The following is a 14602-nucleotide window of genomic DNA, read 5'->3' on the forward strand; positions in this document are numbered from 1 at the left end:
TCCACCAAATTGTTGAGACTTTTGTTAAAACTACACAACTACTGTTTGAAACTAATACATTTTTCAAACCTCTTTCAAATTATACTTAACAAGGCTGAATGTATTCTATAAAGAGCACAGTAAAGACATACATATTTTGAAAGTATTATTACAATTTAATATTTTAATATGTTTAAAATGGCAAAAAAAAAATATTTTTAGTTTAAAATAACTAAATCTTTTTATTTCTGTAATAAACAGCCTTTACTCCAGTCTTTGGTGTCTTATAAATCAAGCTGATATATAAAACATTTCTTAACGTCAATGTTGAAAAAAGTTTAATATTTTATGCTAAATATTTCTGTGGGAACTTTGATGCATTTATTTAAGGATTTTGTCCTCATGATTCTTTGATTAACAAAGATCAAAAGAACAGCATGTATTTAAAACATACATCTTCTGTAATATTATAAATGTCTACTTTGATCAATTAAGTGTACCCCTTGCTGTATAAAATATTAATTTCTTAAAAAAAAAAAAAAAAAAAAAACTTACCCCAAACTTTTGAATGGTAGTGTACATTCTGGATTTGTTTTGTGGATAAGTTATACAATCAAACAATTGTTATATGAAGTTCAATGAAAATGTGTTAAACATATTTAGAAAATCCATGCAAAAACTCATTCCAACTTTTACATTTTAGTCACAAAGCTGCTATTATTTCCATTATTTTGTGAAACACTATTTTGAACAAGGCGTTTTTTTTTTCATACAATAAAAATGAGTGAGTTCCAGTGTTACAGTGACATGACTTTGAGTAAGTGATTTTAAAATGCTCATTGTTGTGTGAACTAACCTTTTAAAATGATGTCTGAGTATGCAACTCACTAGGTTTTGGAACATCACTATAATTTCTCACAGGATGTTTTTCATGGAGACCACATAAACCCACCTGAAGCACCCTTTTGTGCTCTAATAACCTCTCCTGCGCTCATGAATAAAGCATTCCTCAGAGGGCAGACAGATGTGAGCCACTGAACTTTAGGACTTCATGCTTCTCTGTGATCATCAAGCCCTCCGTGTGTGTGTGGATATGTGTTTGTGTGAGTGTGACCCCGTGGCCGCTATGATCTGAGGCTCGTTATGCACCACCGAGCATGCTGGGTAGCGGTAAACAGCCTGTGATTACCAAGAGAGCAGGTGATGTGTAACAAAGAACTTTCACGCACACATCCCCATTTATACATTTACATGCACACAGGCCGCTGCAAAAACCAGTGTCACTCTGTTTTAAAGAGAGGGAGGAGAGCTATAAAAGAGAACGCTATAAAGAAAACTCATGGCTAAAAACTCGTTCGGCGATGACAGTACGTAACAAGCTGCCAAGCGCAGCAGATTTCCAATATAATATACTCATCTCCTGTTACACTTACTAAAGACATGCACACATGTTGGGACGGTTTTGGATATTTAAGATGTGTATAATTGATTCCTGACAAAGAGCTTATGCATAATGTTTCAAGTCGGCAGCCGTTTATGCTTGCTTATGTTTACTGCTCCTTCTGTAAAATCGGTGGTCTCGATGAGGCTTAAATCTGCATAGTTTAGAGATGTATCAACCCTCTCTTATGATATAAGCTGTTGAGAACTGTAAGAACGGTTTGTTTTAATGACTTTGCTGTTTTCCCACCTTTTTTTCCAAGAATGTACCGGGCTGAGAAGCTCCCAAACACAAATTTGGTTTTTCTGATCTCTGACGCCAAGAGTTCCTGTCTGTCCTGCGATCCCAAACCACTGAGACAAGCCGAACAACCCTGTATCCTTCAAATGATTCACTCGTGTTCATTCAGAAGAGCATGGTGCCTGAAACAACAGAGTCGTGGGTTTGATTCTTAAAGGAATAGTGCACAGTGCATATGACTTTCAGACAAATCCAAGCGGAGTTATATCAAAAAATGTGCTGGCTCTTACAAGCTTTATAATAGCATTGAATCGGGTTCGAGATAGATCATAGAAGTACTCCACACAGCTCTGGGGGTCAGTAAAGGCTAACCCAACATCTACATCCTACACCATCTGCTGCAACACCACTAACTACAGCTAGCAGAAGCTTGAGATAATTGTTTGTCAAGTATTAAATATGGATATTTTTCTTGCACAAACGCATCTCTTTGTTTCAGAAGGCATTTTTTAAACATTGGTCTCAAACTCAATTCCTGGGGGGCCACAGCTCTGCACAGTTAGCTCCAACCCTAATCAAACGCACCTGATCCAGATAATCAAGCTCTTCAGGAATACTAGAAAGGTTTGATTTGGAGCTAAACTGCAGAGAAGGAATTGAGTTTTGAGTCCACTGTCCCGAATGTACTTTTTTTGGACTTCAAAAAATGGGGTAATTTTCATTTTGGGCAAAGTATTTATTTAGTTGTTTGTGTTCTTATTTAGCTGGCTCAAATATGATATAAATAAATGAAAAACACAACAATAAATAACTCCCAGACCACTACATTACATAAATGTTATTAGAGGTCGACTTAGTGGTTACTAAGACTAAGTTCCCACCCAAGAAATGGGTCCCAAACATAGGGGTGGAAATGTATTGAATTAGTCCTCAAGTATATAAGCCTGGCCAACTTTATTTTTTCAGTTTTGGCTATTGTCCTTATTGGTTTCTTTCAGCTACTGGTCCTGATCCATGTGTGCTGGCCCAGACCCCTCGGTACAGGAAAGGACCGGACGTCTGCTTTGACAACAACATAGATGTAAGTTATAACCAAAATGGGTCATTCTCCACAAATGTGTCTTCATCATTCACTGCTTGCTTTTCTTCTTTTTTAACTAACATACATTTCCTTTCTGTTTGCACGTTGAATGCTCATTGGTTGCTCATCATGCCCGTCACTGCTAGGATGAGCCTTTGTGTCCAATCAGTGGCTCTTCTTCATTGACCTTTAACCCATCCATCATTTTGCTGCTGTTTCTGCTTTGTGTTTGATGGTCAGTTTCATCTTGTTGTGTGCTGCCATTTATATTTTGAACTATTTCTTTGAATCGTTCTTAACTCTTTATTGAAATAATTGTAGCATGCTAGACTTTATCTGGTTGTCATATAAGGGTCTAGATGTAGGTTAAAATATTGTTTATTCATTGCCTCAGTATGGATCTAGAGGCAGGACGCCACTGCTTTCCTCCTGCTGTGAAAGTAGGAAGTGCATTTTCAGCTAGTTCCCTGAGAGATTTTCTGTGGTATAAACATAGGAAACTCCAGATGTGTTTCCATCTTAACGTCGATGATGCGCCTCTATGCCTCTCAAACCTGGGGCATCCCAGGACTTTCATTGGCAAGCCCTTCATACACATACTGTAGCAAGCAAGTCTAGTTTCACCTAGACCATCAGTCGTGCATTATTTCTACAGAAAGAGTATTTGCATGCATGCATGTCATTGATTTTATTTATTCTTTTTGACTTTAGCCAAAACATGTTTTGATATTCACAATATATTTTTCATTTCTCATATATCATACTGTCATGTAATTGAGCTGCATTCTTTGTGGGTCTTCTTCCTGCTGAAAAACAACAACAACTTGTGTGTGTGTATGCATATATATATATATTTAAACAAAAGGGCAACAAAATTAATAACTTTAAATAAAATAAAAACAACTAAGATATGTTAAAAATAGTAATGATGTTAGCATGTGTTATTTGCATTCCATTGCACTATTTATTTGTATATTTTCAGCTTACATTTAAATTTAGTTACTTTAATATTTTTTTGTTTATTTTTTTTATTGTGTATTATTATTATTATTGTAAGATTATTTTAATTTAATTTTCTGTCTGTTTTCATTTTAGTATTTTTAGTTCATAAATTTTAAGCCAAAGCAACATATTTTTTATTTATTTTTTACATTTTTACAATTTTAGTTTTAGTTAACAATATAACCCTTGTTAAAGCATATATACTACCTTAAACCAGAAACAAACCAAATGCGATGTTTAAAAAAAAAACACACTGGTTAGAAATTTTCACACATTAAAAAAATATATAGCCTCACGTTGTGTTAATCACATTGACACACTGACTCCTAAACATACAGTATGTCTGTCATAAAAAAAAAAAAAAAATTTAAAATCTGATCAGGTTCTATATTCTGTGTTTTCGCATCCATAGCAAGTACTTTGATAAGAAAAGATGGCAAATAAAAGAAAGAAGAAGAAAGAAAAAATGAATATGTTAATTTCTCACTCTGTGTGCAAGGATTTTTAAGCTGCTTTGTCTGAACTGAACTGTCTGGTCTTACTTACGTGTTTATGTGAGGTTGAAATCACTAACGTCTCTGTACTGACCGCAGGAGGACGCGTCTGACTGTGGTGGTGGCTGCAGTTTGAGTCCATCTCTCTGGCCGATGTTGGTCCTTCAGCTTCTTCTACTCTGGCTGCTTACTGGACCCAGAACCTGTTTGTCCTGACCAGAGCACATCTACAGACTAGACTGACTGAAGTGCTTATTATACAGACCACAACATAACCACACTTTGACTATATGACCTACGATTGTTTGTTAGTCGACCCAAAACAATTCGACTAATGCAGATTCAAACTTTACTGTAAAATTGACATGACTCATCAACTCACTGCCAAATACTGCCCTCTCAGACCAACCAGAAAAAGCAACACAGTCAGACACGAGAGACATATATACACTTATGTTTATGACTTTGGAACACAAAACCACATTATGACCACAGAATTGAAAATGGTTCATGCTAAATGTTTAGTGCCACAAACAGGCAAATATAATGTGTCAACAAAGTGGTCAAAGATGGCTTGCAGCACCAGCCTAGATCTGAAGCAGGGTTTAATGGGACAGGAAAGGCTGTTCAGCTCTGGAGCTCATTATGAATTCTGCTGGAAGTGAGATTTGCAGCAGTAGCAGGTCAGTGATGTCACACCCAAGCCCTTTAGGCCCATCAAGAGCTGTTTTACTTGTTTTATGTTCTTTGATTTCTCTGGTATGTGCAGTAGGGGAAATCTCATGAAGAAATCTGTAAGTCATATTTCACCTCAACATTAAAAGATATGAATATATATATACAGTACCATTGAAAAGTTGGGGGTTGGTAAGAATTTTTGTAATGCTTTTGAAAGAGGTCTTTTATGTTCACCAAGGTATTTATTAAGAATACAGCAAAATATTATTACAACTAAAAAAATTAACTGTTTGTATTGTAATGTTTTTAAATGTAATTTAATTTCAATGTAAAAATGTTAAAAACATTTTTTTTTTGTTTTTTGACATTGTAAAAGTATTTACTGTTATGTTCACTTAATGCATATATATAAGATAAAAAAAAACTTACTGTCCCCAAAGTTTTAAACTTGTGTTGTGTGTATGCTTTAAAAAAAAAAATCGTCCTTTACAATTTAAATAAAATATTTTTATTTATTATATTTCAAATATTTTTTGCTTTTCACATTAGAATAAATAGCAAAAATTTGGGAGAAGATCATTGGCATGAAAATAAAGTCAGTATAGACTTTCTTTATATGTGAAAAAAAGTGTTTGTGTAATTTATTAATTTATTTATTTATTGAGGTGACATATGACCTGGACATTTCTTTCCAGTTCATTTGAGACTAACCCATGTGATTTTATCAAATTTTTGCTCTTTGGGCTTAGCGTACTTTTGTTGCTAATCATAAACATCTCAGAGATCCCCTAATAACTCGATCATCTGAGGTAACTGTAAGCATATGATATAAACGTTCGAAAAAAGTGCCATGTTGAATGTCATGATTCAAGGAAAATTTCATATGCGATCAAACCACATATGAATGCATCATCTGATGTGAAATGCAGACGACTCTAAAGACTGAACAGCCTCCGATTAGTATAGCGAAGCCTTTTTTGTCGTGTCAGAAGTCACACGCTTGCGTCCAAATGTCCAAAGCATGTTGAATGTGCTTTGTACCCTCCCTATCCCGTCTGCAGGGCCCCTGCTATCAGACGATTGCGTGTTTTACTGTATGTCGTCCAGATATTTCATCTGTCAGATTTTGTTCCAGCACGACAGACATGATATCACAAGCGTGTCAGATATTACATCCACATGTTGAACCACTATGCGAAAACACAGCACATGACAGGTTATAAAAATGCTCAACCCTGGAGAACCGTGCATTTATGATGGTTTAATGTATGTTTGTTTTATTTATTTATTTGATCGAAGGTCCGTGCATGAGATTAGACGATATCAATCAAAACTACTGCCAATGGGGGAATATTTCCATGTTCCTTTGAATGTTCTGGAAGAGGAACAAAAACCAATGGCAATGCCTAGAGCTATGAAAAATGAGATATTTATCCATCACAATCCAAAGGCCAAGTATCCAGGAATAAAATAGCATGCTTCTCTCATCGTTTGAGAGAAGTTTTAACATTTGATGGCTTAAAAGCGTTGTCTATTTTAACAGTCAGTGTGTGCATGAGTCTATGGCTTGATATTCATGCAAAAAAGAAATGATGATGGCTTAATTAGACTGAATGGAGCTTTACAGTTTTAATTTTTTTTGTGAAAGCCTTTTTGATGAGGAGCCTGTAAAAGTGATATAATTACAGTGATGATATTAAGTGCAACTGAAATTAAAGGCGGAAGGTTTAATTTCATAGTGATTGCCAAATGAGTATGAAATGTAAAGAAATGCACGAGGTAGATTTAAAGTAAAGTGTGTGTTTAGTTAACTGGAAATCCGCAAAATATAGCTCGCACCTGTGCGTCCACGTCAGGCTTTATCCTTCGGAATGAGATGAATTTTTCTTTCTGTCTTCACTGATGTAGCATTGAGTTATAGGCCTAAATATGCAGCGCATTTATGAATTATTACAGACGTTTTTGGACTCCTCTGAGGCTTTGGGGGTCTGGATTTCTCATCTCAGGCCTGGGGTGGAGGCTGTAGGATGTAATATTTAAATACCTCACTAAACGAAGATGTGAGATGTGATTTGATCCAAGAGAGCTGAACTAGCTCCCTTCTTTACAAACTATACTGGGTTTTAAATGCCAGCGAAATGTATACAAACCCCACAGAGACCGCTTCACCGTTTGAACGCAAATTGATCTCATGCCATGTCCGACAAAGAACGTCCGCAAAACGTGAAACAGGTTAATGACATGATTATTCTAAAACTAAAAACTTGAAATCTGGCAGTGCCTATACATGGTTAGTCAAGAACAGCAAATTACCTAAAAGTAGCATTCATCTGGGGTTTTATTGGCTTGCTTCAAAACAAAGTGTTTTCATATGTTGTCCATCATGGTGGAATACAAGATCATTTTTTTTATTTTTCAACTTTTATTATTACACATCACACACACAAAAATAATTTTATGACACACTCTTAAAAATAAAGGTTTAAAAAAGTAGAACAAAATCATAAAGCATTTTTGGTTCTTCAGACAGCTTTTCAATGAAAAGTTCTCAAAGGAATTGTTCACCCAAAAATAAAACCTCAGAGCAGCTGTACTCATGGCGACCCGAGTTTGATTCCCCTTTGCCAATCCTGCTCCCCTTACTCCACTCAATGCTTTCCTGTTGTCACTCTACTGTACTGTCTAAATAAAAAAAGGCATAAGAACCCCCACCCCCAAAAAACAATAAAATAAAAATGAGTTTTTATCCAACAGATGAAGTGAATGGGTGCCATCAGAATGAGAGTACAAACAGCTGACAACAATATCACAATAATCCACACAAATCCAGACCATCAATTAACATCTTTTTAAATAAAAAACTGTTTTTAAGAAACAAATGAGTCCATAATCCATGATAATGATTCTTCCAGTGAAAAAGACTGGCTGTTGTCCACTCATATTAAAATTAAACATGTTTGTTTCAGACTGTTTTAAACAGACTTTTTCACTGGAGAAAGCAATGTTATGGATAAAGAACCCCGTTACAAACACAGCTTTTCATTCACAAGATGATATATGATGGACTGGAGTCATAACTTTTGGTAATCCATTCTTTTGTGGTAAAAATTGTGATGTTTTTATCAGCTGTTTGGACTCTCATTCTGATGGAACCTATTCACTGCAGAGGATTCAATTATAAGTGATGTAATGCATAATTTTGACAAATTGTTCAGAGGATGAAACAAACTCTTAAATAGTGGCAGTAATTATTAGTGGCAGTTATTAGTGGCAGTAATAATTAGTGGCAGTAATTATTATATATATATATATATATATATATATATATATATATATATATATATATATATATATATATATATATATATATATATATATATATATATATAGGATGCCCTATTCCTTCAAAATAACCTTAGTATGATAATATTTTAATCATCTAAAGAATCTTTTTCCTCTATAAAGAACCTTTTATGGAATGGAAAGGTCTCATGGATGTTAAAGCTTAAAGAACAGGTTAAAGACCGACACAGAGCCTGTATTTTAAAAAGTATATCGTAAAGCAACTGATTAAGAAGCAGTGAAAAAAAAGACACTCAAAAGTCTAAATCATGAATCCAAAAGGTTAAAATGAATAAAATCTGTTTCATAAAAAGCATTCCACTTTACATAAGAGGGGACAGACATTTGTAAGTGTGTTCAGGTTTGCATGGTGCTCCCGCGATGCTCTTTGACATTTCGACCCTCGCATGAAAGGTTAGACGTGTACAGACATGCCACCCTCCCTCATGTAAAGAGGAATTGGTTGTGTGTATTTATTGTATGTTTTCTGAATGCTGCTCTCAGCCTCATAGGGCTGCCATGTGTCTGTACTTACTGGTGTTGGTGCTCGGTGTGCCAGAAAGTTTTCACTGAGGTTGCGCTTCTTTTCCTGAGTGTGTATCGAAGTCACTCTTTGATTCGTGTGTTCACTGGTGGGGAGGGGTGTAAGGGGTGTGGTATGTTCCTCAAAGCCCCGCCCACCTCACTATATATATCTTTTGTGGAACTTGACACGCCTGAAATTTTGTATACATTTGTACAATAATGTTGTTCAAGAAAATAAAACAAAAAAGTTTGTAAAGTTTACAAATGTGTAATTCTTGTGCAAATACAATATATTCACAATAAAATCTATCATTACTACCTCTGGGTTTAATATTGTAATTTGTTTGTTCATCTATCTATCTATCTATCTATCTATCTATCTATCTATCTATCTATCTATCTATCTATCTATCTGTCTGTCTGTCTGTCTGTCTGTCTGTCTGTCTGTCTGTCTGTCTGTCTGTCTGTCTGTCTATCTATCTATCTATCTATCTATCTATCTATTTTATCATCTATGTAGTGTTATATCTATTGTAAGTAGTGAGCACCCTAGCAATCCAAGCCCAGGCATATCTTTAAATCTGAATGTGGTTTATATCATTCATACTGGCAAGCAACCATTTAGAAACATCTACATCAAATTGTATATATGTACGCTCTTTTGAGTCGTACTAGAAAACAGAACTTCCAATATGCTACACGTGCAAGCAGTGAATAGCTACATGCTAATAGTGCCTTAGCTAAGTGCTAAAACATGATAAAACCCCCAGCTATTACATTAAAATCCTACAACATATTAAATCCTGCTGACATTGCAAACATGCTAAGAACATGTCAAAACATCATAAAACATGTAAGCATCAAGTTAATGTCATGTTAACAGTGTTAACATTATGGTAACCTTATTAGCATCTTGCTTAAATGCCAATGACATGTTAAAAACATTAGCATCATGCTAATCATATTAACTTCATTTTAACATGTTAGCATGTTGTTAGCATCTTGTTAAATGGATTTTACTGAAAAAGGTAAAGACCTCCCGAATGAAATTGGAGATCTAACAGGACTATATATATATATATATATATATATATATATATATATATGAAGAAATTATATACCAATGCTTTTTTTCTTTTTCTTTTTTTTTTTCAAGCAGCCATTACTCCAGTTGTATTATTGTTAGTATGCTGAAAACAGATGTGGTTCGCAATATTTATTTGGTTAAATGATTATTATTATTATTCTTTTTTTAGGATTGTTTGATAAAAAGAAAGTTTTATTTTAAATATAACATCATTTCTGTATAGCAATGCAAGTGTCTTACCACCACATTTGATCAATTCAACACATACTTAAATAACATTATCGATTACTTTGTTTATATACAGAAGGTATAGAATGATAGATAGAGCTATAAATGTATATTTTTTGAAGAAAATGTGAGTGGTGCATTGCTGCTTGCCATTGCACAACTCGGCAGTAGGCAGCTAACATCAACATGTTCTTAACATGAATTTATTAAGCATGTTTTTAAGCAAATATACTGTTTTTACATTTTGTTATGCTAGTTTTCACATAATATGTTTTCTACATTTTTGTTATTCACTCAAGGAATGCCCACCCAGGAAATGTGACCTCTTAAAAATTACCACAACCCTGAAACAGTAATTTCCTGCTGATTTGGCCCATCTTACGAACAGACAAAGTCAGAAAATGCACCCACCCGACCACTAAGAGGACATCCCTGCCGGCTGATGAAATGACGTTTGATTGAGGGTGACGGAGCGTGGACCTTAGTCCAGATTTTGGGAGACCGAATCTTCTGGAGCTCTTTCCTAGCTTTTTGATGGCTTTTAACAGGCTATCCATGACGACAGTCCCTGTCTGTTATTTCCATCCCATTGAGCAGAAGAGGTCCAGATGCATGTGTATCTGTGTGTGTGTGCCACGCTCCGTCTTTTAAGAGACTATCATTTAATTTCTTCAGTGGTGTTTGGAGAGCGGGTTACTTGATGTGCAGGATGCTTTTAGGGCCGGCGGATGGGTTTGAGATGGTTATCTGGGGCGTGGGGTCACCGTAATCAGATATGCCTTGTCGTCGATGCACAGCTTGTGACCCGGGGTGCAGTTACCATCTCAAAACAAGCAAGCCATGGACCAATAACAAACACGACGTGATATGAGAGACACACCATTGCTTTGCTACCCGGTAGATCTCACGACTCTATTCTCTGCAAAACCTGAGCAGAGATAATCAAAGTCTAAATAATAACAGTATTCGTTACACTTCAAGGATATTGGGAGGTTGTGGAAACTGTCAGAGGGATGAACACAGATACATGTAATGTTTAGGTTATCCATTGGGATTTAGAAAAAACCCTGTCCTTTGTGTCTATCTATGAAAATACACATACATATATTTAGGTTTAGTCTAAGCACTGCGTTTCAGTCATTACACAATTGTTTGACGTGTGAATGTTTATTTCATTTTTTTAATTTTTTTTTGTAATAGAATCATCAGTCGTGTGATTTGAGGTATGCTATTATTTTTTTAAGTGATCGAACTGGCTGACAAACAATGCGTTAGAATTATATTGCAAAGGCATTTGAGGGATCAGATTAACATTAGGCCCTTTAATGTGAGCCAGTACTGAGGTCTTGTGTGGGGCCACAGAGGCCTCTGGGGCCCCAGCTAGTCTCAGCAACCAATTACCGGACTCGTGGCAGGTTTTCCAGTGGTCACATATGTTGTCCAGAATTTTTTTTTTTTTTTTTTTTTGGTAATATTTGTGGAAAAACTTGCAGATATTTTCAGAAATAGTGCTAGTAAATGAAATTATTTGTTTAAACAGCTTTTACAGATACTTTGTTTAAGCCACGAATGCTTTTATTCACCAAGGATGTATTTAATTAATCAAATGTGACAGTAAATACATTTATGTTTTTTTGTTGTTGTTGTTGTTTGTTTGTTTTTTTATGAATTGGTTTAACTGGTTGTAACATTGCTATTATAAGAAATATTATATAGAAAATCAGCACATTAGAATGATTTCTAATGAGAATGAATGGTTTTGCATCACAGGAATAAATCATATTTAAAAAAAATAAAAAAATATATAAAACCGTTATTTTAAATTGTAATAATATTTCCCAATATTACTGCTTTAACTGCATTTTTGACCAGTTAAATGTCACCTTGATGAGCATAAGAGACTTTTAAAACATGAAAAACTACTGACCCCAAACATTTGACCCATCTAGTGTCCAACTGCACACAGTTTTTTAAATAGCTCACAGGGAAATTGTCACAATGCATTCAATTGTAATGCAGTACAGCTACCAGATTTTCTACATATATTTAACACGACTTGTTTACAGCTGGTCTCTTGTTTTAATGACGTTTTTATTCATATTTGTTGCAGGAGGTGTAGTAGCTGCCAGTAAAGAAGGTAAGACAACCACCCAGACTCTCACACAGCGCCAGACTAACTATCTGGATTCACCTCTGACCTCTGTGGACTGAAACTTAATTGGTCAGTGCTGGTTTGAGATTTGTAAGGGTGCTGTTTGTTTCTGTAAGGAGTGTGAGGGTCACAGATTAGTTCCTGTCTCTTAATAAAGCACAGATTGTGCTTTGAGAGAGTAACAAGTTCGACCGAGGACACAAGGAATTTTGTGTTCACCTTTATGTAGGTGATTTTTGTAAAATATAAGTCTACATTCTTGCCATTTTCGCTGGTGCTAACAAAGCAATAGCTGAAACTAGTTGTCCAGTTCTCAGCATGTTTTGATAATTATTTAAGATAATAAATAAAAAATAAAAAAACATGTTGTGATGCCACATTTACTTGTAGTGTTTCACATATTTGATTTCGAGTGTGTGTTTTTTACAACACGATCTCATGGCAATTCGTACATTTTTCACAAGGTGGCTTATTCGTACGAATTCGTACGACCACACTTGTACAATTTCATACGATTGTTGCCAAATCGTACGTATTTTACGAGTTGCACAATTCGTATGAATTTGTACGAATGACCTACACCTAACCCCGCCCCTAAACCTAACCGAGTGAGGTCGTACAAATTTGTACGAATAAGCCACCTCGTAAAATACATACGAATTGGTCATGAGATAGCGTATATTTTTTATTGTATTTCTATACTTATTTACAAGTTATGGTCGAATGATCAGTTATCAGCTGAAACGTGAAATAATTATTGGCTTATAGGTACTGGAAAAAAGAATATTAAACCATTCTGATGCACGTTTAACAACCTGAATACGTGAATAATGCCAGTCAAGCACTTGAACAGTGACCACTGCCAGACTCACCTGCAAGCAATAAATGCAAGAGTGCATGAAACTAGCTGCAAGTCTTCAGTGTCTTAATAGCGCAGCTTTAACTCTGGCAAATATCGATGTGGTGCTTTATTAAACAGTACAACAGGGCCCAGTCTTTGTCCTTAGGTAATTTCCATGCCTCAGTGGCTAATTGTAAAGATCTGTGCAACCACTCATATTGAACAGCCTTGTTGGACTGAGAGAAGAGAATTAGTTCTAATTTAGCTGTAATGAAATATTGATGAGTAAATATTGTATGCTATGTACTGTGTTAAAACAAGAGCCAGTGTTCATGACTGCCAGACCTTTCAGATCATTAGGAGCAACATGTTATTCTCATTACTGAGCTGTATGCTAATTAGTCATTAATATGCAAAGGGCCTGTAACGATCCTCTGGAGCTTTTTTAATGGTAGAACAAGTAAGACAACAATGTAGAACCAGTCAAATAAACAATAAAAATGAGCCCCTGTTTTCTAGATCTAGTAGATGTGCAATAAGCATAACTTCAACTGGCAGTTGCGCAGGGCATGTGCTCATGTGTAAAATCGATCGGAGAACAGAGGCTGAAACTTGATCGCGTAATCATCTACTCTTACCTCGTTGACTGTTACGTTTTATTCTCTTTGACTCATTAAATTGCCAAGACCCATATAAGCCATAGGAAGGATTTGTAGCCATTACATCTACATTACAAATCCCGAAGTTCTCCTTTATTAGTCTTCTCGTTGCTGTCAAGAGTAATGACATTCCACCATGGGAATTTCTAGCGATTAGGAAAAGGAAACCAGGGCCTCCGTGCCAACCAAGGGAATTTTTGATAAAATGGTACACAATTTAAAATGACAGATTGCAATTTGGTTTTAAAATGCAGAAGATTAGAGAGGTGCTTGTAAATAAGATGACATCAGATTCCTTTTATGAAATTTAACCATATATTTTTTTTTAGGTTGGTTTAATGTAGTTTAAGTTAAAACAACTTGATTATAATTAAAAAAATGAAAGGAAGCAACTGAATTTACGTTTGAAGTTAAAATAGGGTGGAATTCCGAAATAGGAAAAAAAATAATAATAGATAGTTATTCCTTTTAATTAAGCTTCCACTTATTGTGAATAAAGTCTTAAATTAAAATAATAGTCAATTAAGTGCATTCGAATTTGATTTACTTTCCAAATACAACATTTGGGAATTATTTTCCATAATATTAATTTGTTATTAATTATTTTTCAAATAAATTTGTGATATAGTCAAGATTTGTATATTTATATATAAAGTATTTTGTGTGTGTGTGTGTGTGTGTGTGTGTGTTCCTTAGGCGAATGACATTCAGAATAATGGGACGATTTTTATTTATTATTCTAATTTTTTTAATATGAGTCCAAATCTAATTCTTAGAAAATAAAAATAACAATAAATAATAAATAATATATATATATATATATATAAATCACCTATCGGCCTACATGTTTTGG

General features: G+C 34.9%; 1 protein-coding gene across 2 annotated transcripts in view; it reads left to right on the top strand.

The window, feature by feature from the left end:
* Positions 1-7651, top strand: part of LOC127977265 (voltage-dependent calcium channel subunit alpha-2/delta-1) — a 92607-nt gene extending 84956 nt beyond the window's left edge. The window contains exons 36-39 of one of the 2 annotated variants that reach the window (XM_052582052.1): positions 1683-1795; positions 2659-2741; positions 2888-2976; positions 4337-4463. In XM_052582052.1, coding sequence (XP_052438012.1) covers positions 1683-1795; positions 2659-2741; positions 2888-2974 — 283 coding nt within the window. In that variant the 3' untranslated portion in view covers positions 2975-2976; positions 4337-4463. Of the gene's footprint in view, positions 1-1682; positions 1796-2658; positions 2742-2887; positions 2977-4336 lie in introns of both variants that reach the window. The other variant, XM_052582051.1, reaches the window with a different exon arrangement.
* Positions 7652-14602: the final 6951 nt, after the last annotated feature.

The sequence above is a fragment of the Carassius gibelio genome, chromosome B18 (genome assembly GCF_023724105.1).
Source record: "Carassius gibelio isolate Cgi1373 ecotype wild population from Czech Republic chromosome B18, carGib1.2-hapl.c, whole genome shotgun sequence".
Lineage (NCBI taxonomy): Eukaryota > Metazoa > Chordata > Actinopteri > Cypriniformes > Cyprinidae > Carassius > Carassius gibelio.